We start from the raw sequence: 19,588 nt of genomic DNA, 5'->3' as shown, positions 1-19,588 counted from the left end.
TCGGTTCCCCATATGCGCCAGTTCAGGTAAAAATAAGCTTCGTCAGTAAACCAAATGCTGCCCACGTGCATATCGCCGTCATCAATCCTGTGCACTATATCGTTAGCGAATGTCTCTCGTGCAGCAATGGTAGCGGCGCTGAGGGGTTGCCGCGTTTGAATTTTGTATGGATAGAGGTGTAAACTCTGGCGCATGAGACGATACGTGGACGTTGGCGTCATTTGGACCGCAGGCGCAACACGGCGAACGGAAACCCGAGGCCGCTGTTGGATCAGTCCGTTGAAATTTTTCAAACAGATCCTTTATTCTATCGCTTTTCGGTCCTTTGGTTACATTAAACCTCCGTTGAAAACTTCGTCTTGTTGCAACAACACTGTGTTCTAGGCGGTGGAATTCCAACACCAGAAAAATTCTCTGTTCTAAAGAATAAACGATGTTGTCCACAGCACACTTGCACGTTGTGAACAGCACACGCTTACAGCAGAAAGACGACTTACAGAATGGCGCACCCACAAACTGCGTTGTCTTCTATATCTTTCACATCACTTGCAGCGCCATCTGTTGCTGAAAATTGTAACTACTGTAATTTCGAAAGTTTGTCCGCCTGAAAATGTACTGTTGTCTCAAGCATATTGCAACAAACGGTATATTTCTATCGCTGCTCGTTTAGTTTTTATTGCCGTTTCAAATATACCGGTCATTTTTGAAACACCCTGTAGATACCTAGAACAATAGTGTCTCCCGACAAGCACTAGGGCCACGTGAGAAATTTCGCCTGAAGCTATGCAGCCAACATTAAATAACTGTCGTGCGTTTTCTTCTTCAAGACAATTATCAGCCGCATTCTGCAGGGGCAATGAAGATGGTCCTGCATCGTTTTCAATTGGAAGTGTTTGATTACCTACATTAAAGCCCGTAATTGTCACCCTCTGAGTTTCATCTCTGCTCACATGAACCGCTGGCTATGGAAATAACATTTTTGCACAGACAGCGAGCTGTAGGCCAGCGTAGGAAATTTGCGGAAAGCACTGGCAGCTGCCTTCTATAACGAGTGTATTGGAAAGTTGGTACAACGCTACGACAAACGTGTAAGTCGAATCGGCGACTATGGAGATAAGTAGCTACAAGTTGTAGCTAACTGTTGCAAATAAAACAGTTTTGATTTTCACTGTGGTTTCCATTTCGCGACCTATCGTTCCTTACTTTCAGAATAGCCCTCGTATGTTATTCACGCAAACTAAGTTGACGCTCGGCGCGGTGGCTGATTTTACCGACTGTAAAGCCATTTCCCATTTACAGTCGATTCCATCATCCACTGCGGCGAGTGTCAAGTCTATACCTTACCGGAAATCTAAGACGACTCGTTCTAATTGTACACGTATATGTATTACTTGCAAAGTATAGTTTATGAAACAAGACCGTTAGTCGGTCACTGATGTAGTCAGAAATTGTACTTGCTTTCGTGAGTGAAGCGAATCCAGTATTCGTTACTAGGCAAGAAGGTACTGCTATTTGGTGTGCCCTAACGTCCATTAACGAAAGCTTGGCGGCCGAGAGCGACCCGGAAGTGCTGGAAACAGAACTCATCGGAGTGAATGGAAGTAACTGGTGCTTCTTGCCGTCATAAAAGTCGACTAATCGCGTCACAAAGAGGCCGCGATCGCTGCGACAACACCCGCAGCGCAGTGCGTCACAGGCGAAATCTGGCGGCCGCGCTGCTAAAGGCTACGGAGCGGGCCGCAAGGACGCGCCACGGCCTCTGTGACGTCACGGCCGGCCGCTGTCTGCCCTGCGCTGTGCCGCGCGCAGCAAACGCTTTTGATTTCGGTTTGTCCGCGTAAGTGCTGATACGTCCTGCGGTCGTTGGTTGAAATGTTTCTCGTCTCATATGCAAAAGCCGTACAAAACAGAAGAAAATGAAAAGTTCTCAGATTGATCAGACGCCAGTGATTACTTCACTGTTTACAGGATCTCCTAATAAGCATTCAGGCGCACATAGGCTATATATTTTAATACGTATAGTATACGAGTACATTATATATATATATATATATATATATATAAAGGGAAATATTGTTAGGAAAAATCTCGAAAAGCTCTTGACTGATTTACTTCAAATTTTTACACACTGCTCTAAGGAGAAGGAGGAAATGGGTACAGAGAGAGAGAGAGGAAGGGGGGGGGGACAAGTGATGGACAGAGAGAGGAACGAGGAGGACGAGGAGGAGGAGGAGATGGACAAAGAGAAAGGGAGGAGAATCTGGAGAGAGAGAGAGAGAGAGAGCAAAGGGGACGAGATTAGAGCGTAGAACCAATTCCCATACACGCTGGAGAGCCAAAGAAACTGGTACACCTGCCTGTTGTCGTGTAGGGCCCCGGCGAGCACGCAGAAGTGCCGCAGGACAACGTGGCATAGACTCGACTAATGTCTCAGGTAGTGGTGGAGGGAATCGGCGCCATGAATCCTGCAGGGCTGTCCATAAATCCGTAAGAGTACGAGAGGGTAAAGATCTCTTCTGAACAGTACGTTGCAAGGCATCCCAGATATTCTAAAAAATGTTCACGTCTATTGAGTTTGGTGGCCTGCGGAAGTGTTTAAACTCATAAGAGTGTTCCTGGAGCCACTCTGTAGCAATTCTGGACGTGTGGAGTGTCGCGTTGTGCTGCTGGAATTGCCCAATGAATGGGTGGAGGTGGTCAAACCGGATACTTACGTACGTGTCACCTGTCAGAATCGTATCTAGACGTATCATGTGTCCCATATTACTCCAACTGCACACGCGCCACACCATTACAGAGCCTCCACCAGCTTGAACAGTTCCCTCCTGACTTTCAGGGCCCATGGCTTCATGAGGTTGTCTCCATACCCGTACATGATCATTCGCTCTATACAGTTTGAAACGAGACTCGTTCGACCAGGCAACATGTTTCGAGTCATCGACAGTCCAATGTCGGTGTTGACGAGCCCAGGTGAGGCTGAGGCGTAAAGCTTCATGTCGTGCAGTCAAGGGTACACGAGTGAGACTTCGGCTCCGAAAGCATATATCGATGATGTTCCGTTGAAAGGTTCACACACTGACACTTGTTTGAAATCTGCAGCAATCTGCCGAAGGTTTGCATTTTTATGTCACGTTGAACGATTCTCTTCAGTCGTTGTTGGTCCGGTTCATGCAGAATCTCTTTCCGGCAGCAGATAGCCGGAGATTTGATGTTTGAACGAATTCCTGATATTCACCGTACACTCTTGAAGTGGTAGTACGAGAAAATGCCCAGTCCATCGCTATCTCGGAAATGGTGTGTCCCATCGCTCGTGCGCCGACTATAACACCACGTTCACACTCACTTAAATCTTGATGACTTGAGATTGTAGCAGCACTAACCGATCTAAAAACTGCGCCAGTCACTCGTCGTCTAATATACACGTGCCCAACCGCAACGTCGTATTCTGCCTTTTTACATATCTCTGTACGTGAATTCGGATGCCTATACCAGTTTCTTTGACACTTCAGTGTATATTTGGCAGTAGTGAAGCATCGCGAGGTTCGCTGGTCTCTCTACAACCATTGCAACGTACTCCGTCGGAACCTGCTTACTTTAGTCAAGCCTTGGTTTCCGTCTAGAGGATCATTGAGTGCTTCCCATACCCTACTAGATCTTGTATAATTGTCAAAATAAATAGTTGTTTTATTGGCATCCCTGCTGTGAAGCAGACGAAAAATATTACTGTTCTAATGAAAATTCGCATTAGTTTGGAAGGAAACGCTCCGTATTATAATATGGGCCGGGACGTCGTAACGATACCCGTTGGGACCATCTTTTGTGAAGAGTACATGAATGGAAATTTTTATTCGAACATGTTGCATCCATTGTTTAATACCTGAGGTCGACGAAAAAAGAATCTTAGACCATGTGTGGTTGCATTAAGCCGGCACTGCAGCACACCCTCTGCTGTTCATCTGTAAAACAATTTGCGCAGATACTAGTTGTGACCTTATGTTATGAAATGTTGGAACAAGTGAGGCAATAATGACCCTACGACTTATCTTAGAAAATAGATTAAGGAAAGGCAAACCTACGTTTCTAGCATTTCTAGACTTAGAGAAAGCTTTTGACAATGTTGACTGGAATACTCTCTTTCAAATTCTGAAGGTGGCAGGGGTAAAACAGAGGGAGCGAAAGGCTATTTACAATTTGTACAGAAACCACATGGCAGTTATAAGAGTCGAGGGGCATGAAAGGGAAGCAGTGGTTGGGAAGGGAACGAGACAGGGTTGTAGCCTCTCCCCGATGTTATTCAATCTGTATATTGAGCAAGCAGTAAAGGAAACAAAAGAAAAGTTTGCAGTAGGTATTAAAATCCATGGAGAAGAAATAAAAACTTTGAGGTTCGCCGATGACATTATAATTCTGTCCGAGTTAGCAGAGGACCTAGAAGAGCAGTTGAACGAAATGGACAGCGTCTTGAAAGGAGGATATAAGTTGAACATCAACAAAAGCAAAACAAGGATAATGGAATGGAGTCGAATTAAGTCGGGTGATGCTGATGGAATTACATTAGGAAATGAGACACATAAAGTAGTAGATGAGTTTTGCTATTTGGGGAGCAAAATAACTGATGATGGTCGAAGTAGAGAGGATGGAAAATGTAGACTGGCAATGCCAAGGAAAGTGTTTCTGAAGAAGAGAAATTTGTTAACATCGAGTATAGATTTAAGTGTCAGGAAGTCGTTTCTGAAAGTATTTGTATGAAGTGTAGCCATGTATGGAAGTGAAACGTGGACAATAAATAGTTTGGACAAGAAGAGAATAGAAGCTTTCGAAATGTGGCGCTACAGAAGAATGCTGAAGATTAGATAGGTAGATCACATAACTAATGAGGAGGTATTGAATAGAATTGGGGAGAAGAGAAATTTGTGGCACAACTTGACTATAAGAAGGGATTGGTTGGTAGGACATGTTCTGAGTTATCAAGGGATCACCAATTTGGTATTGGAGGGCAGCGTGGAGGGTAAAAATCGTAGAGGGAGACCAAGAGATGAATACACTGAGCAGATTCAGAAGGATGTAGGTTGCAGTAGGTACTGGGAGATGAAGGAAGCTTGCACGGGGTAGAGTAGCATGGAGAGCTGCATCAGACCAGTCTCTGGACTGAAGACCGCAGCAACAACAGTTATATAAATAGTAACGTAACATGTTTGTCACATTAAATGATTCTTCTCTCCCTTCTTCGTAGAACAACAGAATTATAAATGAAAAACACAATACTGAGTGTGTTCTACATGATAGTTTTTTAAATTCTCACAAAGAAAATTAATCTTATTGAACATACACAATATTGTGTCTTTAATTTTTAACATCTTAGTATCATCTTAGAAATAACGACACCTGTGTACAGGTAAAAATATAACGTCTTAACATTTAGATATTCTTTGACTTGTGTGAATTTTGTTTACAAATGTGCTTTGAGACGAAAAGTGTGTATGTGTATAAATATGTAATTTCGTACCGCGCTTAAAATCCATGCAACAATAATTGGAAACAGAAAGTAGTTTTTCGGTTTTGTCTTTGCTTAATGAAATAGTAGTCATACTATGACACCTTGTAACAGATCTATATACTGTTAACAGGACCATTAGTAAACTAAATTTTAAAAATTATGCAGTATGATGAAATGCGTGCATTGAAATAATAACGATTTCTGACTGAAGGGGGTTTGTTTTTTATTTTACGAAAGTAATGCAGTCACGGAAGGAACGCTGACAGCAGTGTGTAATTATGGAGACTTGTTGATAAGAAAAGGTATATACCTGCCCACAAAGGTGAATTGCAAATTGGCAAAGAGACGGGTTTGAAACTCCTCTTGTTGCAGCACCCACCCTCTTCATGAGGTCTGACATCCTATGACTTCCATTCAGTCCTATATGTAAACAAATTTACGGTTGGTAAACGCTTAGAGTTCAGTGAACGAGGTGCGGTAGCTGTAGATGGGTATCTTCATGTTTAGGGATAAAATGTATTGATCTCGAAAAATATATTTTCGTTTCTTACGTACAAAGCATAGTCTTTCACTACCAGACCGGAAGGTTTATACCATCGTTAGCACCACGGCTTCAAGTCTTCTCGGAAAGTAACCATATACCCCAAAAACACCTTGAAATGGCACTGTGGTTTGTGTGTATGGTCATTCATTTATTGTAGCGATGAAAAGGGCCTAAAGAATCCGCTATCGTACTATAACTCTAAAATGGACCGTAGCAACACAGTAATACTTACGTGGAATGTTTTTTGATTAGTGTTGAAGTGACCCAGTGTCATATTCATTAAATTGTGATTGAGTGGATAAGGCAGCGTGTGTTAACATATTGTCATTCGAACCAGAGGAAGATCATATTTGTTTTCTCTCCCATTCATGTGAGTTTCTCTCGCTATATCTAGCGCAGTAGTCATCGCAGACCACCACTTGTGGAAATATGTGTCGCCTTGTAAAGGTTTTAGAGGTGCTTGATGGATCTTTTGCGAGGGAGGTAGAACTCCGGCAGAGTGTACGTGCGTTTCTATTTTAGCTTTCACTCGCCGATGAGACGTAAAGGATAATAGGAAATGAGAACGTCATTGTTTCCATCAACGCTAAAAATTCATGCCCGTAAGAGATTATGATTTGTTTTCTTTCTTGTGGTTGTGAGTAATTATTGCTGAATCTTCAGTTGTAGTGCTCTCGTAGCTGCTATCCTAGATTCAGATGTACTGATCTCGCTTCATTACGAAACAAAATTAAATGTACTCGAGATAACAGAATGTGTTTATCTCAAGGGTGTCACTTATCACAGAGGATTTATCGAGTATAGCGCTCTTGAATGGAAACGATGTTTCGTAATTTGACGTCATGCGCGCGTACTGACTTTCTCGCTGTTCTTTTGTGATCCCTTTTCCTGGAAACCGAAACGGCGCCGTAGACGTACGCATGCTCGTTTTTCGCAAATGGCGCAGTGGCTTGCCATTTGCAACCGCACGAGGCCGTTACAGACGTGATTACGGCCTCGAAAGAGCGAGGTGTGCTGTGGGGGCGGGTCTGTGATGATGCCGCGAAATTAGCTGGCGAGATGCCAGTGTCGCAAGACTAGTACATAACTCCAGTGTTTAAAGTGCAGAGAAAGTAGCTTCGATTGAAAACACGGCGCTGCACGTGCCGCCTGCCTGATTTTACTGATACGTATGTGTTTCGGAAACAGCTTCCGTCTTCCTAAATCTCCGACAGTTGTTCGGCGTTGTAACACCAAGATACGATCGTACGCTGTACCATCGTAGATATTCAAAAAAATGTTCAAATGCGTGTGAAATCTTATGGGACTTAACTGCTAAGGTCTTCAGTCCCTAAGCTTACACACTACTTAACCTAAATTATCCTAAAGACAAACACACACACACCAATGCCCGAGGGAGGACTCGAACCTCCGCCGGGAGCAGCCGCACAGTCCATGACTGAACCGCCTTAGACCGCGTAGATATTCAACTGGCTTGAAGAATATTTGATTAATACAACACACTACTCTGCACTGGACAGCGGAAGTTCAACAGGAACGAAAATAATACCTTGTGTACGCCAAGGTATATATACCGCCCGCCCAAAAAGTTCTGAGACACATTTTATTTCTATCGTATAAGCTTCGCCGTCGCAGTGACTACGGTGGAAGCTTTAGCTAACAACTGTAAGCAACAAATGTGTATTCGACAGTCAGTTGTGGGCAGGCCGTGTTAAGCAGTGGAAGTGCGATCGTAGTGTGTCAAAACTGCCGTTTCACAAATCACAGTGGAGCAACAAGTATTCAAGATAATCTCTGGGATGTTTTAAAGAATAGGAAAGTGTGTGCAATGCTTATCCTGCACACCTTGATTCCAGAACAAAAACGATGCGCTAAGGCGTGTCGCGACATCATTTAAATGTAAATCGCGGACAATTATTTTATGGAAAAAATGATCACAGGCAATGAGACTTGATGTTAATAATACGGACGTAACACCAAACGACAAAGTGTAGAAATCCACATAAGGGTCAACACTTTGACATTGATCAACATCCCAAAGAAGAACTTTTATGATAGTTTCGCGTGGCTGTATCAACGTTCTTTGCGTTGCAGTCGAGTGTTGGGAGACTGTGAAGAACACTTGATGTATTACAACCGCCATCTTAACTTTTCTATTTTTTATTAATCCCGTTTCGAAACTTTTTGGACTGACGGAGTACATAAACATTTATTTATTTATTCGTTTGGCTCAAATACAATTGAAAATTACAGGTATATGACGTAGTAATACTGTATACAACAGGAATATGAAAATACAAAACTACATATAAAATTAACTAAATGTCAATATCTAGGTTCTTAATCCGTACAAGAGCCGTATCATCAGCTTTCATGAGGTCGCTCCAACTCCCCTGGTAGCAAGGCAAGGGGCATTCATCTCTAATGTGCTTGATTGTCTGGTTCAGAGCCCCACAGTCAAAAACCAGAGACCCTTTAGCACCCCATTTGTAAAGAGAGTGTGCGCATCGGCCATGCCTACAGTTGATCACATATAACAGAGTACATAAACAATTGATCACGTAGAATTAGCAGCGAAACCAAACCGTTCAAGAAACACTCTTTTTTGTATAGAAAAGTCACCATGGATGATCGAAGGAAATCCAGAGAGACTCGAAGAAAATTTCGTTTGGTGTAATAAATAGCGGCTCTCTTTAAACGTGGATAAATGCAAGATAATGCCAATAGCAAAGAGAAAGAACCCGGTCGTATCTGATTAGAAGATTTGTGGTGAACGCATAAATATCTGTCACTATGTTCCTAAAGGGTGCCATTTGGATACACTTGAAAAGTTTGATATTTTAGCGGATTTGGGAAAATGCCCACGACAGTTGTGAAACGAACGAAGTCCTTTGCAAAGTATTTTCTGATCTGTTACGATGGCTCGTCTCCCTATCGTTTTCTTTTTTCCCCCTTTGTTGGGGTTCCATTTTCTTTCCGCTCGCACTTACCTAACAGTAGCTAGATTTAATTGTTGTTGCATCTAGTCAATTTTGTATATACTTGCGACTGCAAGTTATTCGTTCGCTACTCGCGGATCGCGTTTGCAAGTGGCATAATGTTGCTTCTAGTTTATGTCTACCTTATCTGCACCAGTAGTTTAGTAATTTTTTGCTATTTTTATATTTTAGTATTCCTTCTCTCACAATCATTTTTCCATAGTGAATATTTTTAATCTTATATTTGTGGTTTAAAAGGTGCCATCTGTTTCTTATTAGGTAATTAAGCGTAAGCCTTCAGTTCCAACAATCGGAGGACCGGTATGTTAAAAAATCAGAGCACAGATATGTTAAACATTGGTCTGTTAAGCAGTCTGTGCGTGCCTTCAAGAAGGATATTAAAGCACGTATAGTAGTTTATAGTAGTTAGTTTGATATGTAATTCAGTTTCTTTGTATTTTTCTATTCTCATTCTTCTTTCTGTTTAATCGGATCGTCCGATGATCACTTGCAATATGTCTAAATCGTGAATGCATGAATGACACAGTGACCTTAGGCTGTGAAGTTTTACAAGGCAGTTACTATGTTTCGCTAGGATTGATTGCTCACACTGGTTATGAATTTATGAATTACGACTGGGATTATCATTCCTCTTTCCTTTGCATCTTCGCCTTTTATCTAGCTCCCTGGAATGCAGCTCCATAAAAGTGCAATGTGTGGCTCTAGTACAAAATACTCGTATAAATCTCTATGGTTGGCACCTCTATCTTTTGTTAGATTTCCTGCACGCCTTATCAGCCATAAAAAATACGCCGCAGTCTTAAAATGGCACGCGTAACCCGAATTCCTCCTTCCGCAAAGTGTAACTGTTTTTTACTGCACAGGAATGTGATGATAGCGACAAGCCCGTAGACTGAACACACTGCAATGAGCCTGCGAAGCTTTACAGCTGCTGTCCTTAAATAAACTCTCGTAATTCGCAAGCTGCTAGTAATTTGCAGAAATATGAAGGAATTCAGTTATATTTGCACCTCGCGTGCGTTTTGGATAAAAAATTGTCATTACACTACTCCATCGTAACCCGTGGCAGTCAATTAATTGCTGTACCGCTGTGGTATTCGTGACGATAATTCGCTAGACCGAGCAATAGGTACAGAGAAACTTGGGACGAATACCTGTATTTCACATCATCCACTTTATGCGGAAGGATAAGGCACACAGCTTGCGGCGCAACTCTTCGGGATCAGAAGCGGCGGTTGCGCATTTCTGTTCACACCTTCTGGGCGTGGTCGGAATGTGCAGCCTTGGGCGCGGGTAGCGATCTCTCCGGAGAGATACGCCGTCAGAACCAGCTGATGTGGCTCCGGTATCACCAGACAAATGGCCGGACTCCCTGCGAACGGTCTGTGTTCTTGGCGATTCGATTCTTATTTCTAACGTGCGTCATCTTCCTGAGTCGAAACGAGGCCCCGGGAGTAGACAACATTCCATTAGAACTACTGACAGCCTAGGGAGAGCCAGTCCTGACAAAACTCTACCATCTGGTGAGCAAGATGTATGATACAGGCGAAATACCCTCAGACTTCAAGAAGAATATAATAATTCCAATCCCACAGAAAGCAGGTGTTGACAGATCTGAAAATTACCGAACTATCAGTTTAATAAGTCACAGCTGCAAAATACTAACGCGAATTCTTTACAGACGAATGGAAAAACTAGTCGAATCCGACCTCGGGGAGGATCAGTTTGGATTCCGTAGAAATATTGGAACACGTGAGGCAATACTAACCCTACGACTTACCTTAGAAGAAAGATTAAGGAAAGGCAAAACTACATTTCTAGCATTAGTAGACTTAGAGAAAGCTTTTTACAATGTTGACTAAAACACTCTCTTTCAAATTCTGAAGGTGGCAGGGGTATAATACAGGGAGCGAAAGGCAATTTACAATTTGTACAGAAACCAGATGGCAGTTATAAGAGTTGAGGGGCGTGAAAGGGAAGCAGTTCTTGAGAAGGGAGTAAGACAGGATTGTAGCCTCTCCCCGATGTTATTTAATCTGTATATTGAGCAAGCAGTAAAGGAAAGAAAAGAAAAATTCGGAGTAGGTATTAAAATCCATGGAGAAGAAATAAAAACTTTGAGGTTCGCCGATTACATTGTAATTCCGTCAGAGACAGCAAAGGACTTGGAAGAGCAGTTGAACGGAATGGACAGTGTCTTGAAAGGAGGATATAAGATGAACATCAACAAAAGCAAAACGAGAATAATGGAATGTAGTCGAATTAAGTCGGGTGATGCCGAGGGAATTAGATTAGGAAATGAGACACTTAAAGTAGTAAAGGAGTTTTGCTATTTGGGGAGCAAAACAACTGATGATGGTCGAAGTAGAGAGGATATAAAATGTAGACTGGCAATGGCAAGGAAAGCGTTTCTGAAGAAGAGAAATTTGTTAACATCGAGTATTGATTTATGTATCAGGAAGTCGTTTCTGAAACTTTTTGTATGGAGTGTAGCCATGTATGGAAGTGAAACGTGGGCGATAAATAGTTTAGACAAGAAGAGAATAGAAGCTTTCGAAATGTGATGCTACAGGAGAATGCTGAAGATTATATGAGTAGATCACATAACTAATGAAGACGTATTGAACAGAACTGGAGAGGAGTTTGTGGCACAACTTGACTATAAGAAGGGATTGGTTGCTAGGACATTTTCTGAGTTATCAAGGGATCACCAATTTGGTATTGGAGGGCAGCGTAGAGGGTAAAAATCGTAGAGGGAGGCCAAGAGATGAATATACTAGCAGATTCAGAAGGATGTAGGTTGCAGTAGCTGCTGGGAGATGAAGAAGCTGGCACAGGATAGATTAGCATGGAGAGCTGCATCAAACCAGTCTCAGGACTGAAGACCACAACAACAACAACATCTTCCTCTTCCATTTCTAACAACGATATTGGTCCTTGATTTCCCCAAAGAACCTTATCTTATAGGCCTACACATTGCTTTGGGAGCAGCAGTAGGGTGATCAACTCCACCTGCTGTGATTCATTCATTAGTCCTTTCTGGTTCTAGTTGTATTTCTAATTTGTGGGTACACTACCGTTTCTCTCTATAATATCTTTTGTGCTCGTAATCACCTTTCTTTGTATTTCAATAGAACCTATTCCTTTTTACGAAGTAGATGTTTTTAAAATTCTTCCAATCCATCTGTGGCATGAATAAGTAAACCAGTGTTTAACAGAATTAGTTGAAAACAGTCTTGGCTGCAATTTTATTTATTTTTATTTATCAACTACGCGTTTCACCTTATTTAGTCATCTTCAGGCTGATCTTAATTTGGTATTTCTTACGACGACCCTTTAGACAGTGTAGCTAAAGGGCATTGTCGAGTACATCAGTCCAACATCGCCTTCGTTAACCTCAGTAAATACTTTCTAGATGATTTATTATTTGCTCGTGTGAACGTGTACGCGTTACGTAGGTCGTGGAGTCACGTCCATCTAGAAAGTATTTACTGACTTGAACAAGGCGATGTTGACCTGATGTATTCGACGATGCCCTTTAGCTACACTGTCTAAAGGATCGCCCTAAGAGATACCAAATTAAGATCAGCCTGAAGATGCCTAAATAGGGTGCAACGCGTAGTTGGTAAATAAAAAAAAACTAAAATTGCAACCAAGACTGTTTTCAACTAAGAAGATGTTTTTAATGTTTTTTCTTACCGGAACCTTAAGTTTTTAATATATCTCGTTATTTTAATATTTTTAATCACTGCAACGTGCATGACTAATGTATGAACCCTTCGTATTTTCTGTACGTCCATCTTTTTAGAGATGGTTGCGGGACTGTTCGATACAGGATGTCAAACTAGACAACTTTCAGCCGTCTATTTTCCAACCTTATTTTATTTGGCAAGCAGCTTCAGCGTTTTACTACACCATCACAACCGAGGTAGATTCTTCATACACATCGGCCAGGGACTTGAAGATGGTGTAGTAAAACGCTGTAAATGGTTGCCAAATAAAATAAGGTTGAAACTACACAGCTTAAAGGTGTTTAATTTGACATCCTACCAATTTTGTTCAGAATGCCCACTTCTTCTTGGAGCGATGTGTATCCGAAGAACGTCAATAAATTTACATTTTCAGTTTCTCATAGCCTATTACTGTTTTGAGCCTTTTAATTTCTAGTCATCTAAATGCATGGTACTTTATCATCATCATCACATCAACATCATTTAAGACTGATTATGCCTTTCAGCGTTCAGTCTGGAGCATAGCCCCCTTATAAAATTCCTCCATGATCCCCTATTCAGTGCTAACATTGGTGCCTCTTCTGATGTTAAACCTATTACTTCAGAATCATTCTTAACCGAATCCAGGTACCTTCTCCTTGGTCTGCCCCGACTCCTCCTACCCTCTACTACTGAACCCATGAGTCTCTTGGGTAACCTTGCTTCTCCCATGCGTGTAACATGACCCCACCATCTAAGACTGTTTGCCCTGACTGCTACATCTATAGAGTTCATTCCCAGTTATTCTTTGATTTCCGCATTGTGGACACCCTCCTGCCATTGTTCCCATCTACTAGTACCTGCAATCATCGTAGCTACTTTCATATCCGTAACCTCAACCTTATTGATAAGGTACCCTGAATCCACCCAGCTTTCGCTCCCATACAACAAAGTTGGTCGAAAGATTGAACGGTGCGCAGATAACTTAGTATGGTACTGACTTCCTTCTTGCAGAAGAGAGTAGATCGTAGCTGAGCGCTCACGGCATTAGCTTTGCTACACCTCGCTTCCAGTTCCTTTACTATGTTGCCATCCTGTGAGAATATGCATCCTAAGTACTTGAAACTGTCAACCTGTTCTAACTTTGTTCCTCCTATTTGGCACTCAATCCGTTTATATTTCTTTCCCACTGACAATACTTTCGTTTTGGAGATGCTAATCTTCATACCATAGTCCTTACATTTCTGATCTAGCTCGGAAATATTACTTTACAAACTTTCAATCGAATCTGCCATCACAACTAAGTCATCCGCATATGCAAGACTGCTTATTTTTTGTTCACATATCTTAATCTCACCCAGCCAGTCTATTGTTTTCAACATATGATCCATAAATAAGATGAACAACAGTGGAGACAGGTTGCAGCCTTGTCTTACCCCTGAAACTACTCTGAACCATGAACTCAATTTACCGTCAACTCTAACAGCTGCCAGACTATCCATGTAGAGACCTTTAATTGCTTCCTATTCCATAATCTCGTAGAACAGACAATAACTTCCTCCTAGGGACCCGGTCATATGTGTTTTCTAGATCTATAAAGCATAGATACAGTTCCCTGTTCCACTCACAACACTTCTCCATTATTTGCCGTAAACTAAAGATCTGGTCCTCATAACCTCTAAGAGGCCTAAACCCACACTGATTTTCATCCAATTGGTCCTCAACTAATACTCGCAATTTCCTTTCAACAATACCTGAGAAGATTTTACCCACAACGCTGTTTAAAGAGATACGTCTGTAGTTGTTACAATCTTTTCAGTTTCCATGTTTAAAGATTGGTGTGATTACTGCTTTTGTCCAGTCTGATGGAACCTGTCCCGACTCCCAGGCCATTTCAATTATCCTGTGTAGCCATTTAAGACCTGACATTCCACTGTATTTCATGAGTTCCGACTTAATTTCATCCACCCCAGCTGCTTTATTGCACTGCAATGTATTGACCATTTTCTCCACTTCCTCAAATGTGATCCTATTTCCATCGTCATTCCTATCCCATTCTACTTCGAAATCTGAAACATTGCTGATCGTATTTTCACCTAAATTGAGCAACTCTTCAAAATATTCCCTCCATCTGCCCAAGGCATCCACAGGATTCACCAGCAGTTTTCCTGACCTGTCCAAAATACTTGTCATTTCCTTCTTACCTCCCTTTCGAAGACTGCTAATTACACTCCAGAATGGTTTTCCAGCAGCTTGACCCAAGGTCTCCAACCTGTTTCCAAAGTCTTCCCAGTCTTCTACTTTATAGTTGGTTAAAATACTAATGCATGCGTTGGCGCAGCACATCGTACTATGCCGCACCCTGTTGAGTACCTTCCAGTGGATGTCACTCTCCACATCACTCGTCTAAGGGCTCCCAACGATTCTAATGCGTTGTTGCTAGCTTACGACGAATACCAGCTGAATCTCCGAGTGTGAGCGGTGATTGTTGGCGAACCTCACGCATAGTGATTGTCCTCCCACGACACCTCAAATGGGGGCGTGTCAAGGCCTCACACAGCGTTCACTGGAAGAAGCGCTTTTGGTGACATGAAGGAACATGATGGCGCTACACACTGAGCGAGCGCATCTCCGCATCTCGACAGAGTCTCTCCTTGTCGAAGAATCGTACGAAACGGTCCCGTTGCATGGTCTGTCCGGTTGCAGGACATCAACCATTGGGACTTCTACGAATAGAATCACATGAAAAGTTTCGTATACGCAGAGACTGTCCGTGACGTTCAGGGACTGGAGAAATGCATTTCATGCTACATGTGACGTCATTCGAATGCAGGCTTGTACATGTGAATTAGTGCTGCAAATCCGTTTTATGTTGTGTGTGTATAGATGCCTCCAGGACAAACTTACGGTGGAAGAGCTCTTCCGGCAACAAGTCGTCCACTGCAATTTACTGTAAGGTGTGCTGCATGATTTGAATAGAATGTCTTTGCTTCTAGAGCAGAAACAAGTGATGACACCAAAAGTATCCAATGTTAAAATTAATAAAGGGTACAACATTAAATAGAAAATGCTAACCCCATGATAACAGGCTGTGCTAGAAATATATGAAGATGAAGAAGCTGATGACAACGTTAATGTTGTTGTTATTGTTTTTTGATGGTGGTGGTGGTGGTGGTGGTGGTGGTGGTTGCTTATCCTGTTACAATGGTCTTTCGCAATTTGTACTTAAAGTTCAATACCACTTCGTGTAAGGCCACTCAGTTCATACGAGATTATCCTAGCGTATTACATATGGTGCTCCAGAAAAATGATAAGGATTAGAGCGGTAGGTCGGGTGACTTCAAAAAATAGTTCAAATGGCTCTGAGCAGTATGGGACTTAACAGCTAAGGTCATCAGTTCCCTAGAACGTAGAACTACTTAAACCTAACTAACCTAAGGACATCACACACATCCATGCCCGAGGTAGGATCCGAACCTGCGACCGTAGCGGTCGCGCAGTTCCAGACTGAAGCGCCTAGAACCGCTCGGCCACCAAGGCCGGATAGGTCGGATAACTAATGGAAAGGCATTGAACTGAACCGAGGACAAAAAAAATTTATGGAACAACTTAACTAAAATAAGGGATAGGCTGATAAGACATGCTGAGGCATCCAGGAAATATCAGTATGTTTATACAGGCATGAGGGAGAGAGTTGAGAATGAGGGGGGGGGGGGGGGGGGGATAAAAAATCAGAGACGGAGAGCAAGGTATGGCTGCTGTTCACATGGATGTGTGCTGCGGTAGTTATGCAGAGATGAGGAGTCCTGCACAGGATACACTGGCGTGGAGAACTGCATCAAACCATTCTTAGAACTGAAGACCACAACTGCCAGAACAAGAGCACTCAAGTATTACGTGACTCGGTACTTCTTCGGGATCACCGTAATGACACTCTAATGTAGCCGTTCTTCCAATCGGGCACGAATATTCTGGGTAAGGATCACAGCCTGTAAATACGTATTTAAGAAACTGACTTAAAAAGATACCTTTTCAGCACTGAGGAACTTTACCTAAGTTCTACAGCCCACATGAAAAATCTGTGCTGGCCGGAGTGGTCGAGCGGTTCTAGGCGCTACTGTCTGGGACCGCTCGACCGCTACGGTCGCAGGCTCGAATCCTGCCTCGGGCATGGACGTGTGTGATGTCCTTAGGATTAGTAAGGGTTAAGTAGTTCTAAGTTAATGATACGATTCGCTGATGACATTGCTATCCTGAGTGAAAGTGAAGAAGAATTAAATGATCTGCTGAACGGAATGAACAGTCTAATGAGTACACAGTACGGTTTGAGAGTAAATCGGAGAAAGACGAAGGTAATGTGAAGTAGTAGAAATGAGAACAGCGAGAAACTTAACATCAGGATTGATGGTCACGAAGTCAATGAAGTTAAGGAATTCTGCTACCTAGGCAGTAAAATAACCAATGACGGACGGAGCAAGGAGGACATCAAAAGCAGACTCGCTATGGCAAAAAAGGCATTTCTGGCCAAGAGAAGTCTACTAATATGAAATACCGGCCTTAATTTGAGGAAGAAATTTCTGAGGATGTACGTCTGGAGTACAGCATTGTATGGTAGTGAAACATGGACTGTGGGAAAACCGGAACAGAAGAGAATCGAAGCATTTGAGATATGATGCTATAGACGAATGTTGAAAATTAGGTGGACTGATTGGGTAAGGAATGAGGAAGTTCTACACAGAATCGGAGAGGAAAGGAATATGTGGAAAACACTGATAAGGAGAAGGGACAGGATGATAGGACATCTGCTAAGACATGAGGGAGTGACTTTCATGGTACTAGAGGGAGCTGTAGAGGGCAAAAACTGTAGAGGAAGACAAAGATTGGAATACGTCAAGCAAATAATTGAGGACGTAGGTTGCAAGTGCTACTCTGAGATGGAGAGGTTAGCACAGGAAAGGAATTCGTGGCGGGCCGCATCAAACCAGTCAGTAGACTGATGACCCAAAAAAAAAGTTCTATGTTCTAGGGGACTGATGACCATAGAAGTTAAGTCTCATACAATGGCTCAGAGCCATTTGAACCATTTTTTGAAAAATCTCTCATCGGGTCTGTGGTACGCCTTATACGGCATTCCTTTTCCTGTTTGTGTAGTGCTGGTTGGCCTAATATGTATCTACCTTTATCCTGTTCCCCTTCTCTGTGTTGGGGACAAGTCCGGCGGCATTGTGGTAGTTGAGCGGTGTCTGCTATGCTCTAAGACGACTTTCTGCGAGGATGCTGACTGGAAATAGCTGAATCGATAGAAATCGAATTACATGGACCGGCGTTGTTTCCAGGCTGCTTCCAACTTTAGCTTGCAAGAGTACACTGTGTCTGCTACGTTTATGGACGTAGAAGTGATACGGTTAGCTAAAGGTTGCTGAAAAGTTGTACTTGGTTAAATTTAACATCGTCTCGTTTAGTGAGATGTTGACGCACTAAAATTAAATTCGTCTGGTAATTACACTTGTTAGTCTGTTAGTATCAGTTCAGCTCAATCCATCAGCTACTTCGCTGAGACAGACTTGAACAGAACGGAGTACACCGGTAGTGAAGGTAGATTACCTTTTCCTCTCTTCCTGGGCCTCGTGATCGATTTTGTTTTTATTGCACTTTTTCTTCTCCGCTTTATGTTATTTAGGAGCAGTAAATAAACATTTGTCAATATCGTTACTATAGCAGAGAATTGGACACAGGCTACGAAGTTCGAAGTTAGTAGAATATTTGGGTCCCGGCGGAGGTTCGAGCCCTCCCTCGGGCATGGGTGTGTGTTTGTCCTTAAGATAATTTAGGTTAAGTAGTGTGTAAGCTTTGGGACTGATGACTTTAGCAGTTAAATCCCATAAGATTTCACACAAATTTGAACATTTTTTTAGAGTACCAAGTAGTTTGACTACAGAGCCCACATGATGAGAGAGAGAGAGAGACGGCTTCTTGCGACACTAATCACAAGATACCGACAAAACATTCGAGCCAGCTCGATGTCTGGGTTGCTCAATTTCTCTCAACGCGCTAACTTAACTGTTGAAATCGACATTTCGTCGAATTAACAGTATTTTCAGTTTTGACTCATCGCTGACTGGGCTGCTACGTAGTAGTGACAAAATATAAACAGCGTCTGAAGAGATGGGAAGACAAGATATTGTAGACCTACTCCACGCCCTTATGTAACTACGTCGCCGGATAAGATATCAAAAAAGAAACTGCCTACCGATCAAGAGCTTTTTCCAACCCGTCTGCTTCTTTCTCGGACGAGTCAATGAGGTAAAGATATGACAATTACGACTCGGGATAAAAACAAAAGTATCTAATCGTATGATCGCGAAACATCTTTAAATCTTTCTCAGAGAGTGGGTCGCATGACGGTAGCGTCACATATTCCCTCGTAGCGGCTGCGTTGCTTTTCATGGTAAAGGTTCTTATCACCGTGTGAAGGAGCGAGTTGGAGGGTGGGGGGTAATAGTGGCGGGAGAGGAGGGGAGGGGAGGGAGAAGAGGAGGGCTCCTTTTGTTATAAAGGTTCTCTCGTGGCAGAGCCTGGTTTAGTCAGGTGCGTTCAACGCGCGCGGTTACCGTATTTTACGCGAATAGTGTCGCAGGCTGTTTCGCCTGGCTGTGCGTCGTCGGCTACAGTTCCGTTTTGATGTTTCGGTATCAACAATAGTACATCCTCGCCACAGAGATTGTTGTGACCCGTAACAGCAGCATCAACTCTGTTGCGGCACAATGCCGCCCAATGTAGTGTCCGCTACACAGGCGGGCCCCACAGAGGTCAGTCGTCTCCTGTTTATTTCTTTCAA

General features: G+C 42.6%; 1 protein-coding gene across 3 annotated transcripts in view; it reads left to right on the top strand.

Moving 5' to 3' along the window:
- LOC126365893 (uncharacterized) overlaps positions 1-19,588 on the top strand; it is a 468,728-nt gene that overhangs the window by 341,904 nt on the left and 107,236 nt on the right. The window contains exon 1 of one of the 3 annotated variants that reach the window (XM_050008609.1): positions 19,330-19,559. The exons of 1 other annotated variant lie outside the window; for it this stretch is intronic. In XM_050008609.1, coding sequence (XP_049864566.1) covers positions 19,515-19,559 — 45 coding nt within the window. In that variant the 5' untranslated portion in view covers positions 19,330-19,514. Of the gene's footprint in view, positions 1-19,329; positions 19,560-19,588 lie in introns of those variants that run through there. One more of the 3 variants, XM_050008610.1, reaches the window with a different exon arrangement.

Source organism: Schistocerca gregaria, chromosome 4 (assembly GCF_023897955.1).
Source record: "Schistocerca gregaria isolate iqSchGreg1 chromosome 4, iqSchGreg1.2, whole genome shotgun sequence".
In the NCBI taxonomy this organism is placed as follows: domain Eukaryota; kingdom Metazoa; phylum Arthropoda; class Insecta; order Orthoptera; family Acrididae; genus Schistocerca; species Schistocerca gregaria.
This window is presented reverse-complemented; position numbering and strand designations above follow the sequence as displayed.